Source organism: Passer montanus, unplaced genomic scaffold, assembly GCF_014805655.1.
Source record: "Passer montanus isolate IOZ18808 unplaced genomic scaffold, ASM1480565v1 scaffold12, whole genome shotgun sequence".
NCBI lineage: Eukaryota > Metazoa > Chordata > Aves > Passeriformes > Passeridae > Passer > Passer montanus.
Genome location: NW_024358722.1, coordinates 11,940,537 through 11,961,497, shown reverse-complemented (window position 1 = coordinate 11,961,497; position 20,961 = coordinate 11,940,537). Strand labels below are relative to the sequence as shown.

The window sequence follows — 20,961 nt, the reverse complement described above, 5'->3', positions numbered from 1 at the left end:
GGGGCCAGCGGGGGCAGCGCCCGGCCCGGCCCGGGGCGCTCCGGGCGTCCGGCGAGCGGCGGGGGCGGCGGCAGCTCCGGACCGGGAGGAGGTGCGGGGATTCAAGATGGTCCCTGGGCTGAGAGAGCCCGGTGCGGGGGCATCGTCCAGGGCTGCCTGCCCGGGCTGAAATGGAAGGTTTGTCATAAGTGAGGAGAGAGTTTGGAGGGTTAAAGGCTGAGGGCAGATATTGCCTTTTTTTTTTTCTTTTTTTTTTTTTTTTTTTTTTTTTTTTTAATTTTTTTTTTTTCCCCTCTCCTAGTGCACTGTAACCAGGTCTGTCTCTTGGAAAACTGTAGAGTGGAAAATGCCTCGAATTTCACAATTGCATGCAAATATGTATTAATGCTATCCAGATTCTTTCACTTAGGGACTTACCAAAAGCTGCTCCCCCTGTAAGCCGGCAACCATGCAAGCGTTCTTGGATTTGTTTAACCTAGGCATGTGCATTTCTTTTAAAGCCCCGAGCCTCAGTTGTGCCATTTTTAATGTTCTAGTGACTTCAGTGGCGTTACTTCAGGGATTACGAACTCGTAGTGTGGTTGAGAATATGAGGATCAAGCTCCTTTTGAAGATGAAATGAGTTAATTAATTAAAAACACAGTCCGTTTGTTCTGATAAGGCAAAGAAAATTAACCCTCTTGATAAGCAGCTAAAAACTCAAATGATCCCAAGAATAATTTTCAAATTTTTTAAATTAGGCAGTATCATTGGAGAACTAGCCTTTGATAAGACCATATTTTCACATGAAATTGTGAGGCTCTTTTTATAGGTTATTTCTCTCTGCAACTTTCCTGTGGAAGGAAGGGGGCTGGAGGCTGCATTCCTGAAAAATTTACTCTCGAGTTGTACAGTGAAGCTTACCGTCTTATTTTTTTTTTTGAATGTCTTTAAAAATGAATGTTACATGTCATCACATTCAGGCTGCTTCTCTAATCTTCCAACAACATTTATTGAAGGTTTTTCTCAAAACTGTCTTGACTCTGTAGATTATTTTCTTCATTAAAAACCAATTTCCTCTTTTGGCTTTCAGTGCCAAAGCCTCGATGCAATAAATCAGTTGAGGCTTGGATATAGCTTCTGCTGCATGATTCCCCCTATGCTCTGTTTCTTCCTCTCTTCCCCCATTATTAAGAAGGTGTCATAACAGAGCATGGTGCTAGACAGCACAGGTAGAATGACAGCACTCCATTTCCAAATGCTCAGCAAGTCCTGAGGACTGTAATCAATACAAGTTTTTAGATTAAGCTTGGTGAGAAATGATTCACAATTCAGACCTTACTAGGATAAGCTTAGGGAATTGACTCAGGTTTAGAACCCTATTTCTTCTGTGATGTGCCTTCAAGTTTTTGCTGGACCAAATCCAGTTTTGCTGGAAATGTGATGCTGTCATGTACCAGTGTTGGATGAATCAGTTTTTCTAACCCTAGTCTTTTTTAAGAGACAAGGATAGACTCCTTTCTCTCGTGCTGAGGCAGGGCTGTGGTGACCAGCACGGGGGCAGTATGGAAAAATGCCACGTCTCGTCTTGTCCTGCCTACTTGGCCATTGAGATGATTTGGGATGCCCACAGGATGAGTGCTTAAATGGGCCCATAAAGCTTGAGGTTTGGCTCCCCTTTCTTGGTTTCCTTCAATTGGGTAGTAATGTCACCCACAATGAAGCTGTCTACGCCATTTGGGATTTGCCAAATAAACCTTGGGCTTGTTGTCAAGCTCGTATTTGCTGGCACATGCAAGCAAGTTGAGTTGTGCCAACAGATATTGAGCTGATACAGATACAGGAATGCTCCTAATTTGCAGAGGATTCCCTTTGAAAAGAGGAATTTTGTCATTGAACAGAAAGAATGTACTAAGTGTTTCACATGAAGGAACTTGTACATGACACGCGTATCATCAGTCACGGGTGGACTGAGGAAAGAGCGTTTTGGGGCGGGGGTGTTAACTCAGTGGAAGGGGCCATATGGTGGTAACAAAGAAATGGCCATACAGCCTCTTTTGCAAGCATTGCTCTAAGGACAGCACTAATGACACCATTATTTTACCAGTAGTTTTAACAAGGAATTCTTTGGCCAGCCCTTCTTTCGTGTTAGAAGTGGGACTGGTGAGCTGATGCACATTCTGTGGCTAAAGGTAGTAGCAGTGTACATAGACATGCAAGTTCTGGGTTTTTTCCATTAGGGTTAAAATTTGGCTCATGTTTACAGCACGCCTTCTGCAGCAAGACTCACCTCCAACTCCTTTGGTCTGAATTGTCTGCTTCAGAATTATTAGGAATGAGAGCTTCTTCACAGGCTGCAAATCAACTGAGACAGATTCTCATGCACTGAATGGCAGCCAAAAGAGCTGTGCTAGGGTTAGAGCTGCAAAGCACTTCCTTCCCACACACTGGAGTAAAGAGAGGATGGGATGGCCTTAGAAAGCACACACAGGAAAGAACATGTAACATGTCATCTTCTAGACATGTGGACCTTGTCTGGTCCTCTGTGATTTCTTCTCACACAAAGACCTTCTGCACGAAGTATGAGCTTAAGGTCTGTCCTTCTCTGAAATGAGGGACACCATAATTCTGATCATCTTGTATTTAATGTTCAAAATATGTGTTTCTATACTACCGTGCAGAGCTAGAAAAATAAATGTTGCATGCAGTGGTTGGCTGACAAAAAATTCTTTGAAGCATTGAAATATTTAAAGACCAGAACACCCAGTGGGACAGAAAATGAGCCCATGCTGTAACACAGTGGAGTATATAAAGAATCACTAGCCCCGATGGGTCCTGCTAATGTGATATTAATGTTTTTCTTGGTAATGTAATACATCCACAGTATACAAGCACTGTAATAATAACAGTTATAAACCTGGATCATGGCCAGGGCACCCAAGTCAACTGGTGCAGCTTATTGTAGAGGATAGTGGTTATTTGTGATATTCCAATGCTTTATCAATATCAGGAGAAAAAAATTGGTTTTGATTTATGTAAATGCCAGCCAAATTCTTCAGTCCTTCCTTAGTCAAGATTCTCATTGAAGTGTGTGATAATTGTGCATGTATAAGAATGGCAAAAGTAAGTCCTGTATTTACATGGCTTTGGAATTTCAATGGAAGTCACAGGTACTCTTCTGATTTATGGACAAAATAAGGAGATTGGAAGAAGGGTAAGTTAGAAGGCATAAGGCTTGTGTGAATTTAATTTTCCTTTCACAAAATCCCCTGGGAACACACTAAGGAGACATCAGTTATGGAAGCAAACCTGCATCTTTTGATGGAGAATGCAGAGAGTTCCCTGTAGAGAGAAGAAAAAGCACCTTCAGACATAGATCTTGAGTATAACAGACATTTGCATGATTTATGGCATTGCTTTCATTACAGGCTATAAAGTCCCAGTACAATAAACATTGCGCATCCTGGGCATGCTAACCTTGTACCATCATCTGAGACCTAGGAGAGAAATTAACTTTATTGTAAACACTTCTGAAACTGAAAAGACTGTTTTTGTGTTCAGCCAGAGAAAAATGCAAAGAAAACTTAACAGAGAATGAGGAATGAAAACAGCAGATCTTCAGAAACTGCAAGAGGACAGCTTGTAGGTTCTGTGTTAAGGACATTTTCCCAGAAGAGAATGAAACAATGGGTTTTATTGCTTCCTGATCTTCCTTCTTTCCCATGTTAACAACTGTGGAGACACATATATTTTCATCCATGCTTTTCACACAGTTGATCAGGACATTGAAATACCTATTCACACTGACAGTCTTTTTTTCTCAGTATCACTGGAATTGAATGTAAAATGTGGGGGTTTTTTTCTGCTGGCTTTTACAAGGCCAGAAGACTGGTTTTGAATTTGTGCCTTTATTCATTTAGGAATGTACGACCTGATTTTGTTAAAATTACTTTTATAGAGAGTAAGGGAAAAAATGTACAGCACAGAGATGGCAGGCAATGTGCTTTAAAATTAATGTTCTGAAAGCTCAAGAACTTCTCTTGTGATAATTCAATGTATCAATCCTGTTTTACATTAAATCCTAGAACAAGATTATAAAACAAATCTTAATGAAACTCACTCATTGGAGAATTGGTTAATGCATTTTTGTAACACATAGATAAAAATGAGTGGGGAGTTAGGTCTCGTATCAAATATTTTTAAGGCTATAATCAGTAAATCAAATGGCTTCTTTAAACTGAAGAAAGACTCATGACCAATGCAACTAAAGTATGCCTTTTCTGGATATGGGATGGGAAAAACAAACACCCTGACCAGCTGAATGATGAACTCTCTCTGCTAAACAGTGGTTTTGTCCTTTAATGAGAGTGGTGCAATGTCTGCCTCTTACCAACTGATGAACTTTCTCATTTCTGAAAATCATCCAAATATCTCATTCTAACGTCACATGTGTGTAAATGTTGTGGGATTTGTGTTTTAGTGCTTATTTTTGGTTTTTTTTTTAGGGGGAATTGTGTTGGATTTTTTAGGTTTCTCAATATGGACAGTACTTCAAGGATAGGTGACAAATCATGCTGTCCATAAAATACATATGACACCTTTGGAACAATTTTGGTGCCGTTTCAGCTATTCTTCTTCTTCCGTTATTCTGCAACAATATGCTTTATTGAAAAAAAAAATATATAGGTAATTATGGCAATTTTGTAGCTACAAGTGTTAGAATGATGCATAATTTTCAATTTAAACTTTTCTCATGGTAGATGCCTACTGTGAAATATTTTCAATAACAATGCAAAGTAAGAATGTTGAGATGGAAAAGGTAGTTTTTTGTCTATTCTGCTGGCTGCAGTTAGCATTCATTTTCTGTAATGATTTAAAGTGACTCCCTTGAAGTTGTTGCTTTAGTTGGAGTCTCTTGTTATTTGTGGAACAACTGATGATACAAATTTTTTAATAATTCTTTTCAACTTGCACTTGCACTTTGCTCTGGTGTACACATGACAGTGTAAGTCATGTTTGAATAAACATGAAATATCTGTATTTAGGGAATTGTGCTCATGCTGTAGCAACCAAGGAACTTTTAAATCAATTTTGTTTTGGAAATTAAATAAATAGTTATAAAAAACTTTTTCAAAACAGCCAAACGAACCTATCTATGGGAGTTTATGTTTTTTTGTATTACAGTGAGCTTAGAAATTTTGACCTCAATATTAGGAATGGATGATTTTGAGGCCACTATATCATTATCCTGTAGAGAGATCAAGTTGTTCAATGGGATATTTATGCATTGAAGCACTTCCATTGTAGGGATGAATACCAGGAGATACTGAGTGAATGTGAATATTTGTGTAACACCACTGACTTCCACAGGAGGATGTGGGTGGAAGAGCAGAATTATTCATTATTATTTTTGTTCTACCATATGAATAGTTTTTCTGTGATTTGAGCAGGTCTGTGCTTGCTTTGACTACAGTTACACCACTTCTGTCAGGGTGAAAATGTGGTTGGTCCCTGAAGTGCAAGTTTCGAATCACATGTGTGCAAGAAAGGATTGAATAAGTACTTGAAATTCAGTGTGACTTATTTGAACTGACTTAGGGCCATATTTTGATCTCAGAAGTTACATCTGAACAATGTAACTAATCAGTGTGACTAAGTGCTTCTGTTTTACTTTTTTTTTCAAAGCTAAGACTAAACATGAGCACAGATTCATACATACCTATCCTTTGTTAGCAATTTTGACAGGCCTTTCTTGCACACAATGTTTGATTTCTATGCTCTGGGAAGAAATTAGACAGAAATGATGCAATCTCTTTTCCCCCCAGTATCCAAATGATGCCGTTTGTTATGCAAAGTCACAAGTTTGTAAATACCACGTGTCCCTTGTCCTTAAGCTGTATGATACAATCTTTACTGCTATGACAGTGGCACATGATTTTTGCCTGCTGCACATTTCTTACGCTGGCTGTGACACAGCATCTCTGCAGTTCTGGGCCCAGCTCAGGCAGCAGTGGCTGTATCCTCCACCCCTGTTCCATGGTGGAAGGGGGTAAGAGACACATGTGATGTGCAGTTCCTTTAGTTCTGCTGTAGAAGTGGTTTGTGCTTGCTAATGCTAAAAAACTAGATTTGCTCCCCTGAAGATCCATGGGAAGAGTTTGAGACAGGATAAAAAAAGACCTGCTGGTCTCAATAACCAGGGCTGTCATCACCCAGCATGAGGGAGGCTGTGGTCTCAAATGAGGAGGGCAATTCTCTTCTCTTCTCTTCTCTTCTCTTCTCTTCTCTTCTCTTCTCTTCTCTTCTCTTCTCTTCTCTTCTCTTCTCTTCTCTTCTCTTCTCTTCTCTTCTCTTCTCTTCTTTCCTCTCCCCTTGTCTCTCATGGGAGAACAAGCAAGTTTGGTGAGGAGCAGATCTTCCCACCATACTGAGCCTTGTTCTCCTTTTACTCAGGGGGTAATAAATTTGGAATAAACCTTTCAAGTGTTGAATTTATACGATGACTGTGGGAAAACTGATTAATATATTTCCATCACATTTGTGTGTTGCACAAACCCAAGCACCCTGGGGGATTTGACTGACCCAGATATGGGAAAGTGCAGTGGGCACCAGCCTCTCTTGTTACCAAGGTCTACACTAGAACTGCCTGGGCAGAGGTTTCCCCCTCCTCTCTGCAATGAGGGAACACACCTTCAGCGTGGGAATGTGTCTGGCAGTGCTGTGGGAATATGTTTGGCTGTTGGTCTCCGACCTTCTGCCACTGTGTCCCAGAAGAGGGGCTGTGCATCACTGGTGGGACAGGGAAGGTAGAACTGGTGTGCTGGACTCTGGAAAGCGGTGGGAGGGTCTCAGCTTGGCACGATCCATGTTGGGATGCAGTGGGAGAGAATATGTAGCTGTGCAGGGCAATGAATGGTAGGGGAGAAACATTTCAGTAACTTGCTCTACTTTTGTGTAAGGAGGTGACCACTCCTTAGTCAGTTAGTCCTGGTCAGATAAATGTCTGTGGGTGCAGCTTATCTACAGGAATTCTGGAAGCTGATGGACAGTTTTGGTTAAACGAAGTACTAAATGTAACAGTAAGATTCAGTAGATAGAGTAGTTTTGGTAAGATGGCTGCTCTAGACACTTGTGATTGTTACTGTTTAAAGGACCAAGGTTATTTAGAAAGAGATTTTCTGATTCTTCTGTGATGGTCTGTTTTCTGAGTGGAGGAAAGTACTGGTTTCCGTGACTGAGTGAAATCCATTCTTACATTTTGGAAGGAGCTAAAATGTTTCTCTTGTTGCTTTTAAGTGGCTATGTCTACTTTAAAGTGATAACCCAAACTGGATCTGACATTTGAGTGTGCTGCTGCTGACGAGGGTATACTGCAGTGAGCAGAACTAACCTGGGGAAAATGCAGACTAGAAAATATGAAGTGATGCACTTCACAAAGTAAGCCGTGATGCACAAGCCTGCCCTACTCATACAAGTAATTGTGCTGCCTTTGTCATGTTACAGCTCTTACTGTGTTTCTGCAACATGCTGTGCTGTGTGCTGCACCTCTGCATATTTCCTTGCCTGCCAATGGTCTTGTTCAGACTGTGCCAAATGCAACACAAGCCAGAAGCCCAGCTCTTGTATATGAGGCTGCCCTCTCTAGTTCTAGCTCATGTTTTCTTCAAGCTCACAGGAGGGGCCAGTGATGCTTACAGCTTCGTCTTGGGCCAGACAATACTGCTAACACAGTTGCCATTGTGATAGAAACTGATTTCCAGGTATGGGAGTTCACTGAGTCCTTTCAAAGAGGTGCTTCAAGTCACCAAATAGTTTTGATACTGCTGCTATTACTATTATGTCCATTTCATCCCTGTCTTTGAAGAGAATTTAGCAGTGGATTTCCTCATGGTGTTCCTCTGGCCAACTCCTTTCCTGGCCTTGCTGACCCACTTGTAGTCCCCAAGAGTCTCTGCTCTGTGATACTCAGAGGTCACTAGAGCATCCCTCACGCTTGTTGTGTAACAAAGCCACAGCTGTTTCCTGGTCTCTGGGACCCTGTGTCCCTGCAGATGGAATGGCAATATTTGCCTCAGTGGATGTAGTATTTTCTTACGTTAGGAAAAATTACCAGATTATGAGCTGTCCTCAAGCAGCACATTGTCAGGGATGTCAATGCAATTGAGTGTAAATGATAGCAACGAGAACAGCCCTTCTACTTCTGGGTTGTCTGTCGGAACAAGCTATGCAGTGAAGTTATAAGTGGGAGTCCTTATTTTATGCTGTGTCTTGCCAGCATTCACATAGACAAAACAGTGCTGTCAGAGACACTTTTGAAGAAATGAAGTGTGTTTGTCAGCTGTGTAAAGCCCAGATCAAAGAAAGGTCAAGATGCATGAGGTTGGAATTGGTTAGAAGGCAGAGACACTTAAGAAACAATGGGATCATCAAAATCTCTGACTTGTTCTTTGGTTTGATAGTTGTGTAAAATTTTTCATTTAAAGCTTTATGGGTGCATAGCAATCTCAGCTTGCTTCTAACTCATGACTAAACCCAGCCTGGATTGTCATGAAACATTGTACCTCTACATGCTAGAGAGGTTCACCCAGTGTTAACTAACAGGGATGCATAAAATACAACAGCCAAGTCATACTGACTTAAAAACTCACGTGGTGAAGATGTTGACATCTATTTGCTGTGGTAACTTGATGATTAGAACAGTCATTCAAGAGCTGCAATAATGGCTGAGCTTTCACTGCCCTAAAGTAGCCTACATCTTCTAGGAGAACATCCAAACTGCTGTTGGGGGAGAGAAATGTGTGCATGTTCTCTGTGCATCCTTTGGAAACTGCCAGTCCAAAAAAATCGGGCTTTGCTGGGCCAAAACATAAGTGAGAACAAGATTCTTCAGCTCCTGCAATAATGGCAAAGAGTTGAGTATTAACTGTGAGAACTGGGCTCATGTTAAAATGTTAGGTATTGTAACAAACATGGGAAAAGGGAAAAAAAACCCCAACCTTAAAATATCCCCCTTTTTCATTGTTTTCTGTGGTTTAACTTGGTCAGATTTCCACTTGCTGGGCTAAAGTTTTTCAGTTCTCCTTTCCAACAATGCTCACAGAGCTTCCAGCTCCCAGGTCCTTGAGAGCTGGGCATCAGGGACTAGACTGTTGCAGTCTCAACTTTTGGAGCTTAAATCTCATGGATTTAGGGCTTTGTTTTCACCTGTAAATAGGAGACAAGAGCATTGTTGTAACTCACATAAGCCTTGCAAGGCTAGATAAAAGTAGTATTATCACAGTGATGGTTATCAGAAGTGTGTCCTATATAGCATTCAGTGAATAAGCCCAAGAGATTATTTATCTGAAGACAAAAAGGTTTAAGTGTGAAAGGCAGGCAAATTCTTAACAGGAACTCTTTAAGAAGTGGAGAGAAGGGAAAGTTACCTTTTGAGAACGGAAGGCAGTCAGAAGCAATTCTTAAGCAATTCATGCATGGAATAACACTATTCAGATCAGGGCAGGACCTTGTCTAACATTTGTATTTGCCTTTTTTTTTTTTTTTGTAATTTTTGTCATTTTTTGTACTTCCTGATGAAATTTTAAAATACCCTAACACAGTCTAATGTAGTGTTTATAACAGACACACAAAAGCACTTGCTTTAGCAGTGAGAAATGACTTGGTTTACTTGGTTTACTTATTTGTAGGAAGGGGTAAAAGAGGACTATTGTTTTGGGGAGAAAGTGCTTCAACTAAGAAAAACCCATGGTATTTAAAAGAGGCTGTGAGACACAAAGCAGCTAAAATAACCTGAAGTTATATTACTGGTGTATTTCATTCTAAAGAGTGTGTAAAAATACACTTAATCATGTTTGTGGAATCGGGCAGTGGATTTAGCTTAACTACAGGACTGCTTTGTTTAAACCCACTTGAAGTTTGGGCTGAAAGATTTTGAAAGGGAAAATTGAAACAAACTAAACTCTCTGCAATTAATAGGTACTAACATTTGTATTTGCCTTTTTTTTTTTTGTAATTTTTGTCATTAATAGGTAAATGTCATTTGGTTGGAGGAAGCTTTGAGATCTTTGGATCTGTGAGCAGCTGGAAATTGATACTGAAAAGTAGACAGTGTGGTGGACTCCTGTAAAAACTTCTTAAAGATGAGTGCCTCTTGACTGCCCAGCCTTTCTTCCAAAAGCCAGAGGGTCTTTGCAGCTGTGGCAGGAGCCACCATCTCCTGCTGCCTGCCAATGCCCAGGGAGCAGCACTGCTGTCTCTCTTGGCACAGGTGTAGGTTTGAGTTGGCAAATCATAAAAAATGTGGCGTGCACAGCCCCAGCAAGAATGGAGGCGTGAACTCTGCTTAATTTTCTTTTTTCCTGCTACTGGTGTAATTGCTAGCCCTTAGTTTGGAGTGCTGTGCTGTACACAAGTGTTTGAGCTTGTGTGGCCAGCAGTGGAGGCAGTGTTGAGAGGAGGCCCTGTGTCTGCATTCAGGGAGAAGAAGTATTGCTCATGTGTTGGTTTGGCCACCTGTAAGAGGTTTCATATTAAACTGAGTGTCATGTGAATCAGTGCATGTGGCACAGAGGAACAGTTTGGTGGATCTGTCTTCAGTCAAGAGATGAATTTTACCAGCTTAAACATCATGTGTTTTATTTATGCTCTGAGTAATTAACGCCTTTTTAAAAATAAAAATTTACTTAAAATTAAAACCAGGAATAATCCTGTTGACTGCAGTGGGAATGATATCTGGGAAAATTGCGCAGGGACTGAAGAATTGGGATTGGGTTCTGAAATGAGTATTTCCTCTAATGCAACCATAGCTTTGACTAATGTCTAACTGATGTGTTTTTTCAGATACTAATTTTGTCCTGGGTAATGCCCAGATCGTGGATTGGCCCATTGTCTACAGCAACGATGGATTTTGCAAATTATCAGGATATCACAGAGCAGAAGTTATGCAAAAAAGCAGCACCTGCAGGTATTTGAGAACAGATTTATTTTCTGTTAAATAGCTTGTAGTGTTGTGCCTGTTGCTCGAGGAGAAAAGTAATCTGTTTATTCCAGTTTTGTCTTTTATCTCCTGGGGCTACATCTGTCAAATATGCTTTCCAGGTGAAACAGAATCAAAGAAGAGCCATTTCTAAATGGCTCTTCTAAATTTCAAAAACAAATGGCTTTGTGTCTTTTCTGACTTGAATTTCTCCATTTGTTTGCAGTTTTATGTATGGAGAGCTGACAGACAAAGATACAATTGACAAGGTCCGGCAAACATTTGAGAACTATGAGATGAACTCCTTTGAAATCTTGATGTACAAGAAGAACAGTGAGTAGTCGATTGGTTTGTTCATTAATGTAGGTGTGTAAAGTTGTTCTTAATTGTAGTGTAAGCTGCAATTCTGTTACCCTGGAGGACAGTGCTTTATCTAGGGCTAAATAAGCCCCAGTTCTGCCACTTGGTCTGAAAGGGAGAAATGAGAACATTAGAGATGAAAGTCACTCAGGGAGGCAGAGGAAGCTTTCTAATTTGTTCTGACATTTCGAGTAATTTGTCTGTGATGCTTTAAGACAACACTGAAGATTCCATCAACAATGGTAGTACACAAGTTAGGTTTAGGTAAGTTTCCACTACAGAGAACATGTAAAGTTTTTAACAACCTGATGTAGCAAAGCCAGTATATAGTAATTTTGGAATAAAAAGAACCCATCTTTTGTTTTAGAAACTGAACTACTTCTGATGTTGTCAGGTGAAACATCTTTTGTTTTGGACAAAAAATCCTTAACTGGCACGTGATTTTTTTTTTCTGGGAAATTCAGTCTATCTGTAACTCCACATGTCAGCAGATGAACTACTTGACCCAAACTTGCTGTCTCACCTAGTGTGGACTATGTTATGCAGTTATTTTTATCTACTCAATGTCACCTGAAGTGTAAATACACTGAGGTCTTCAGCCTGGCCAGATGTTAAGCTGAAAAAATTGCATTCTGTAACTTACTTTGCTCTTAACAATTTTGCCTTCTAATAATGAAGCTGGTAGTGCCTGTATGCACAGTCTGTATGGCCCTGCTTTGTGCTGCTTTCCTCCTAGGGCTACTTGTCTCCCATATTTACCTATTTTCTAAAAGCTGATTTCTGTTCCCAGCTCAGTTTGTGGCCATGGGGACCGTATGCAGCTCACATCTATGCATCCAAACCCAAGTAAATAAGCTGCAGTGCTGGGATCTAGGAGAGTCTGGAATTCTCTCTTAGTTATCAGTGATTTGGCACCAAGAGACAATGCAGCTACTCTTCTGTCATGCTGCAGCATATGGCCTGCAGTGGAGCCTGGGGCCTCTCTGTCTTTTTATGCAGATTTAAAGCAAGGTAACCGTGGAGTGAGGAATATTTCCTGCCCTGCTGTGTACCCCTCTGAGGAGAGGTGGCCTCGAAGGAAGCCCAGCTGTGCAGTAGCTGTGTCGTGAGACGTGCCGAAGGCCGGCGCTGCCAGGGCTCTGCTCTGTGCACAGGGGGTCACAGGCATGGCAAAAAGCAAAGCACAGAGCTTGCTTTCAAGTTTAACAAACTGCAGAGCACCTAATGTTTGTTAGATTTGCAGCTTTACAGATACATTAACTACTGTTACAGAGACTGACTAATAACACAAGGGAGTTTTAACTGAGAAATTTCAAAATGGGGACATCCTGGAACTTTTTTTCAGTATAAGCCACATCACAGAAAAACACTGTTCTATTTACCAGTCACTTAGCACCCAGACTGCTAAGTGGCCTTTCCTTTGTGGTCACCCTACCTCTGCCTGCAACTGTGGCAATGGTTCAGATCATGAATCCAATTGGTTCTAACCTGCTCTCAGTTTGAAAGCTTGGGAAAGGACCCTGAATTTTGTTAGGCATCTTTTTTTCCTGCTCTTTGTTTCTTCTGTTTGGTCTCTCTGTTCTTTCCCCATTCTGTTTTTCTTTTTCAAATTAGCCAGGGAAATAGATTTTTCATGTTATTTACCTGTCTACTGCCTCTTTATAAACTAACAGACATGACAAATAGCAATTTTTTTTCCCAGTTTTGAGTTGTTGGATAATTGGTACATTTTCCACAGCCTGCACATTTAATGTAATCCTGGCTGTTTTAACAGTACAGTCTCTATCCTTTTAGAGGAACAAAGAAAAACAAAATAGGAGTTTTGAGTTAATAATGATGTCTGTAGTGCAAGTCAATCTTGTACTTTTGGGAGCAGCAGCTATTTCTTTCTTTCTCTGAGAAACAATTATTCCCTGGTCTTACGTGTCGAAGCAGATTGAGACATTTAATGATGCTACTAGAAGTGATAGGCTATTTTTTTATTTTACATGGCACTCTCCGTGGTGGTGACCCAGTTTTAGTATTTATTTGGTTGCCTGATAAGAATACCCCATCCAGCTCTTGATAGGTGCAGTATATCCACAAACTTCATTGCAGTTCACAATATTCACTCTAGAAACAGCATACAATTTCCTGCCTTCATCATGTTTGCATTTATGGCTGCTGCCTCTACCCTGGCCTTCCCTTGCTTTGTCCAGTCCTCCCCACATCCAAAAGTGACTATACTCCCCGTTTTCAGAACTTGAAGTTAAGATGTGATAGAGATTTGATGATTCCTTGAGCTAGGCCCTTGATAACTTAGCAGATATGTAAAAATCATTGTTATTCTCTGGAAGAATTGCTTCCCAGAAATACAGAGCTTCTTCAGGATAATTGGAAGCAATTAGAGCAAACAGGTGCATAGCCATCAGATTTTTGTCATTGTTACTTTCATGCCATCCAGTTGCATTCAGTGGGGATTCATTGTCATACCTGGAAGGAGACAAAGCTTTCTTTAATCAGGACTGCGAAATGACAACAGACAGATTGACAGTAATTTCACATGAGAGCTTCAGTTCCATTGTTTAATTAGATGTGAGCGCCCAGTGTTTCTGGAGTATTGTTTATTTTTATATGGGAAAATGAAAACATTACTAAATCTGAAGTCAGTGGAGATAAATGAACTTATTCAAAGGAAGGGTACAGCTTATGTATTAATAAATATTTTATATCTAGCCTTAGCCATATCTTACCTTATCTGAATTGATGTGTTTTAAACATCTAACTTCTTATGAGACTTTGACAGCCACTTAAGTTTTTATACTTTATGGTCAGCATCATGAGTTAAAAATGGCTGAATCAATTCAACTTGGATTTTCTTTGTCTTGTATTTTGTCAACAATGTAGGCCTGGCATGCAAGCAGTGCAAAAGCAGGCTTGTTCTATATGCACTTGCATTCATTACTGATGAAGTATATTTTTATAAGAATACAAAATTCACTTGCTTCTATCTGCCCCTGAAGAGGTGGTGTCCAATTGAAATCTAACCCCCTTTTCTATGCAGTACTTGACCCACTTTAGTGGAAGAATATTTGAAGTGGGGTGAACTCGTCAAAGGTGAAGTGCATCAAGAGTTAGAAAGAGTCTTCAAGTGTCCCCTGTCTGAGCAGAGGCATTCCCATTGCTTATGGTCTGCAGCTGTGCTGCAGAGAGAGTGTTAAGACACCTTTTTTTTATGTCTCAGTAGTTCTCTACTGATAGGACCAGCAGAATGCTTGCCAGAATGCTGGCTTGGCTGTAGGTAACTATTTTGCACACTGCAAAGCAGTTTGGTAAAGCAGTAGGTTTTGCTGAGTAGTGAGAGTTATTATGGTGAGAGTCCCAAAGGCTGGGATGCACTTTTGATTTTGCTGGGCTTCACTTCCCCGTTTCCTGGGTGCTTAAACATTTAACAAATTTAACAGCATGAATATTTGTGTATGCTTTTTTTATTTGATTGTTTGATTTTTTAAATTTTCATTTTAACATGTGCACTATCTTCTCCCCTCCTTCCTTCTCCCTTCTTCCCCCAGTGTATTAGAAAGGCTTCAGATGTCAGAGAATGACAAATCAGCCTAAAATAGTGATTTGGTAGATTCTATTAGCATTTATCTTTGGGACCAGTGCTTTCTATAGAAGTTCAAAAGCAAACAACCCCATCCTAATTTATAGGAAGCAAAATTCACTTCAGGGTGGTAGACCTGTGATTGCCCACCAGCCCATTTATGACAAAAGAGTTTCTCACAACTGTCATTGGTTCAAACCATGTAAACCCATTTATACTTGTGTGTGCTGTGCCTGTAGTGTCTCCAGATGGAAATCTTTGCTAGCCCATGTCGTTGCATAGGAACAGAAGCAGGAAAGAATGAGGGTGTTGGAGTCAAGTGACAGGTATCCTCCTCAACCTCTCACTGAAGTGTAGCTCCATTATTTGTCAAGCAGTATGCACACCTGCATCTCCTGTGAAGTCCATCTGTGTGAGTTCACTTATCTTCAGCAAGGTCAAATTAAATATTTTGGACTCATAAAACCGGTAATTCCCATTTATCATTGTCTTCAAATGTGTTGGCAAGCAAAGCCTGCTGTCTTCTCCACAAATATGTACAGAACTCCCAGCAGAAATCCTTAAGTATTTTTTTGTTGGTAAATGGAAAAAAGATCTCAAAACTTGACTGTGTCTTCCTTATACGCATGTTCTGTTCTTCAGAGAACTCAGAATCAGATGAACTGTGCCAGCACTACTGTAGTACAAGACTCTGTGCTGAACCTTGTTTTCTACTGTGCTGTTTTAGTGTCACAGGATAACCCTTGTGAACAGCAATTCCACCTTTGGGGACTAAAATTGATTTTCCTTATCTTAGCATGTAAGGATCTGACCTTTAGAAGCATTAGGTGCCACAGCATCCAAGCACCAGATAGAGAAGGCCCGAAGGTAACAGCTTTAAAAGTGGTGGGATTGTATTTTAAAGGTTTACTCTTTAAAAGAGTGGTGAGCTTCAGGCTGAGCTGGTCTGTTCTCATTTGGTACACACTCTCTGCTCAAAACTAGAGTCTGTAGGAAGACTTTTGTTCTTTGTCTTGCACTGTCAAATGTCACGGGCTTCTCTGAACACCTGGTTAAAATCTGGTATAATGGCTTGCCAAATTCTCTCTGCTCACACCTCATCAGCTGGTTGGCTAGTTTGACATTGCACAAACTGTTCAGTCTGTGTGGGAGAGAGAGAAACAATCTCATACTGAGTACCTGGGAAGAAGTGAAACCCTAAACGGGGTGGCTGTAATGGTCAGCCATGCTGTTAATAGAAATTAATTCCTGATGTCTGCATTGCTGCATGTAGAATTGGTGGAGAAAGGGCACATTTCTATTTCCATACTGCCAGACTGTTTCCCTTCAGGACAATATGTGTCTGATGACTGTTTGCTGAGACATTATCAAGTAATGCAGAGGTTGTGCTGCTTAGAGGAGACTTGACCCATTCATTAATGACAGTGTAGATGTCAGCTGAATTGTCAAAACATTTTCTTTCATTGTATTTTAAAATTAATTTTGGTTTAATTAGTGGAAAGAAAAATTGTGTATTCCAGTTTTATTTAAACTGTGCTTTTTATAGTTTTGAAAAACAGTTGGCCTTTTTGTTAAATTGCTCAAGGTATGGGCAAAGAGCACATTTAAATAGTGGTTTGGATTTTCATGCAGCCTGTTTTTGTTTGGCAGGAGGGAAAACTTAGGAGAGCTCAATAGTATGCTTGTGGAGAAGCTGGAATAGAACTTTAAGATCTCTTTCACTTTCATGATGTAAGAATTTCTGAAAGACTTCAATCAAAGTTAAATAGCATGTGAAATGCTGGTGTTCCTGCCCAGCAAGAAGCTGAACATATTGTTGAAAGACACAGGACTGCAAAAAAGGATAGGGAAGATATATTTGTTTTTCAGATGGGAAATTGAAAGGAATGCAGACATTTAGTGTGTGTTAGTCTGGAGAAGACTTGGGAGTTGAATAAAAGCCCTTAAAATTGTCTTTGCTTTAAGGCAACATCATAAGAACTGTGCTTAGATCATAAAAGCCTATCAAGAGCTGCACCTGTTAATTCTGGATTGGCTATGTAACTTTGGTACCACGAGCCAGGCTGGTCCTATGGCTGCTGTCAGGCATTCACTGTAGATTTTAATTTCTTCTCAGTTGTCCACACTGGTTGTCCTGCAGCTTTGAAGGGGCATTCCCTTTCCTAACATGATTGGTGCTATGCCACTAGACAAACACTGGATTCTCTCACTTCTCTCTCACCCAAACCTAACAGAAGCCAATGTAGCTCATGAGTGTTTACTTTTTTCGTTTGTGCACTGGTATTATCACTGAACTTTACCAGGGAGAGAGCTTGCCAGGACTAAAGACAAAATGTAAATGGAAGTAGATATATTGTTGGAAACACTGGTAAACACTTTCTGTGTGACTGTGCATCAGTGCAGACTGGGAAGTTGCTCTTGTTTTGCTGTGAGAACTCTGGGACATGCTGCAGTTTCACTGCCTGAATAACCAGAGGCTGAATCTGAAAATCACATTTTTCATTAAAATGGCCTTTTTTGTGCCTCCTGCTAGTCATGGTTGTCTGGCTGAGCAGGGATGTTGGCTTTGACACCAAGAGCATGAGGGCTGCCTGTAGGACGTTGAAATTCTGGTTTCTGACCTGATTTATAAGTAGTTTATACTTTAGGCTTTCCTGTTTAATAGTTAAATAAACTGTTTAAGAAGTAAAATTCTTCTGATAATTAAACCAGTATGCAGCACAAAAGCTGAGCATGGCCACTTCTTGGCTGAGCCATTTGGTGTGTTCCCACATTTCAGATCCCAGCTCTGCTGTGAATGAGCTCCTGGTTGCAGAGCTCTGTGGAAGGCCCATGTAACCCAGCACTATGAGCACTCACCTCATGACTGTATTTTTATATCCACTTATCTTCTATTCACAAGAGACACTGACAAGATGTTAGGGAATACACTGCAGGGAAAATACAATGTTCTGGAGGCAGGTACAGAATTTTCTATCTACTTAATTCTGCCTTTGTAGTGTTACTGTGTAGATCCCAAACTGGAAGATGATTTCTTGCAGGCCTTGCATGCCACCCTGATTTTGCTTGTTGCTCTGATGGTGGCACTCTGGAAATTACAGGGATACCCAAATAGTGCATTTCATCAAACCTGCCTGCTTTTAGCTGTCAAGAACATCTGTCTCTTTCTTTTAGCCTGTGGGGCGTATCAATAAGTTATAGACTTGGTTCTAGGTAAAAAGTGTTTTGTCTTCCTTCTTCCTATAAATAATGCAACACATGAGTGGGAGTCAAGGGAGTCAGAAAGGAAAAACCCTGCTGATAAAAGCTCCTTGCCCTGCAGCAGCCTTCAACAGGTTATTGGGAAAAGTCCTCTTGCTGCATTCAGAACATGTTAGGAAGTTCTTGCAGCAACATACTGTAGCATAACCATAAAGGGAAGGTGACATCATGCATCTGACAAATATCCAGAATAAGAGGGTGAATTGCTTCCTTTCTGTGTTGAGTACAGTGTCTTCAAAAGCACAGTAGTAAGTTTTTATAGCTATGAGAAGCAGAGAAGAAACTGAGTGTGTAATTCAGCCTCAATGCTATGAAGGTTAATATTGTGAGCAGCCTGTAGCAGAATAGCTGCAGCTTGAAGTAGTAAAACAATACAAAGTGTTTTGGGGAAGAAAAAAAAATCCCTAATCAAAAAAAGTGCATGTAGATAAAGATCAAAAAGCAAGGCTGTTGATGGAGATCCTGGCTGATTAAAAAGTTGCAGTGTTAGTGAAGGGTGTTGAAGTGGGTAAAACAAAACGCAGTTAGTCACCAAGGAGTCTCTGTAAAAGCAGGATACAGATTTGATCAGCCTCAGAATAGTTCACATATGAAGCTGGGAAAAAGAAGTAGGCAAGAAGAAATTGAGATAGGCAATTTCAGGAGCTCTTGAGAAAGGGTAGCGTAAAGGGTGTTACTGTCTAGAAAATTGCTGTTGGCTGCTTTGTGGCACTGTCTTCTAAGCTCATTAGCAAGTCAGTGATGATTTTACTGGCACGGTTACTTTGCTGAATCTTCTTTCACACTTAGCATGTTTGTTTGTTCATACTTTTTTGGAGGGGGCTGTTCAGGAATGTTAATTCTTTAAAAAAAAAAAAAAGGTATATTGACCCTTGAATACTTTCTGCCATGCAGGCATATTTCAGAAATGGCCACCAGTGATTCCATCTGGATTTCTCTGCTTTTTGAGCAGAGGCCTCCATGCATCATAGACCCTGCTGTTTATAGAAGTGGCTGTACATATGGCATGGAATCTCAGCCAGAGTTTGAAACTGCTTGTGTGTTATGAAGGCACAGTGGGAGCCTTAGGAATTGAACTTGGTTTATGGAAGTTGTCCATGGGTTTTGGAGATGCCCTACCTTTCTGTAGCCAGAAAAGATTGCTCAGCACTGAGGCTGGGAAACAGCCAGGTGAGGCACTGGTAACAACAATTTCTCTTATATTAACATAGCTGGGAAAAAAGCTGCCTTTGCTTCCTTTTTTGGACAGTAACTTGTAAGATACATGAGGTTTTTTTATGACCCTTTGACAGCCAGGAAACACAAGTTGCCCTTATTACTAAAAACTGTTGCATGAAATATGCCATGTCATGCTCATTGTAAAATACTGAACAATTCAGGTGAAAGAGAATCTGATCATTAGCATAGAGAAGGGTCCTGTGACTGAGAAGAAAATGAATAGTCTTCTAAGATCGCTGTTTCTAAAATGGATTTTGCCACATGAGTGAAAAAGATTGTGTGGTGCTCTTTATTCTGGCTTTCCCAGAGGGTCAGGCTCCCTCTGATCTTATTTTGGCCCCTGGTATATAGACCCTTCTCTGCAAACAAATCTCTAAAGGGACATATGAAAAAAAATGTTGCTCACAGCAATCAAGCCTGAATTCTCTGTCTCTTGCTTCTTGTGCTTGCAAAGGCAATGGTGAGTTGTTTTCATAATCTCTGAGGGTATAGGGACAGTCTGAAAGCCCGTGTACAAACTCCCTGAAGGCTGAGGTCTGGAGTGTCCCTACTGTGATGTACCTCGGAGTTGGAGAAGTCATCTTTTTATCTCTAAAGTTAAGACTGCAGACTTACAAATGGTGCCTTCAGGGTGGTCATATTATTGCATACAGGAGCCAAGTGCTTTGTTCTGAGCCCTCCAATCAGTTTATACTCAATAATAATATAATAATAATAATAACATATCACTAAAATCAGGACTCAGTGGTGAGTCCTGTGAAACGAGTGGTAGACACTGCCTTGTTACATGGAACTTCATTGGTATCACTAGGGTCTTCTCAGCAGTCTCAGGAGAACTGCCAGAAATATGGAAAGGCAGGGCTGCCTGACAGATTCTCTCCTCAAGGTGATCTGTGGATAGAGGTCAAGGAGAAATGGCAGCAACAGCATCTGAAGGGTCATATTGTGGGACCATCTTTTTCTGTGATGTGCAGACTTAAACTCTCAAGCAGTTTTAATTAGCAGTTCATCTGAAGCAGTAATTAGAAAGGTGCAGTTCCATGCAGTACAACTTGATCCCATCCACAGCTTCATGTGTTCTGGTCCTAATGGTTTGTTCTCTCCTGAATTCAGTGGAGTCTTGCTTCACACTGGAGTGATTTGGAGCAGGTTCAGGCCAAGGCAAGCTGGAAAACAGCTTGTGAAGGTGGAATCTCTTGCATGGGGGAATTTGCAGGCTGGGCCAGAGCTCCTGGAGTCCAGCTTTGAAGCTAGACATAGGCTACTGTAGTAGTTAGGGCATGATCTTTTTTAGGACATTCTCGGTTAGCAGGGAAGTTGACCAAACTGGTCATATTTATGAATTGAGACTGTGTGTTTATGCTCATGTCCTAGGCACAACTGGCCCATTCTCAAATACTTCAAGAACCAGCAAGACACTGTTGTGTGCAGCCTTTGTACATACATGGGACTCTTCTTTCAGGAGATCACAAAGCAGTTCTTAAGTTCAAGTGTTAACTTTGCAGGTGAAGTTCAGAAATAGGGTGATTCCTGGAAGATTAAAAAGTTAAGAAGAGACAGAGCAGAGAACTTTAATAACAGACTT

General features: G+C 40.6%; 1 protein-coding gene across 3 annotated transcripts in view; it reads left to right on the top strand.

Annotated features, from left to right (window-relative positions):
- The window catches only part of KCNH1 (potassium voltage-gated channel subfamily H member 1), a 177,073-nt gene that overhangs the window by 689 nt on the left and 155,423 nt on the right, over positions 1–20,961 (top strand). For all 3 annotated transcript variants that reach the window (XR_005626413.1, XM_039698046.1, XM_039698047.1), the window contains exons 2-3: positions 10,819–10,942; positions 11,181–11,287. Coding sequence is in view for 2 of the 3 variants with exons in the window: in XM_039698046.1 (XP_039553980.1) it covers positions 10,819–10,942; positions 11,181–11,287 (231 nt within the window). In the remaining variant the exon portion in view is untranslated. The remainder of the gene's footprint in view (positions 1–10,818; positions 10,943–11,180; positions 11,288–20,961) is intronic.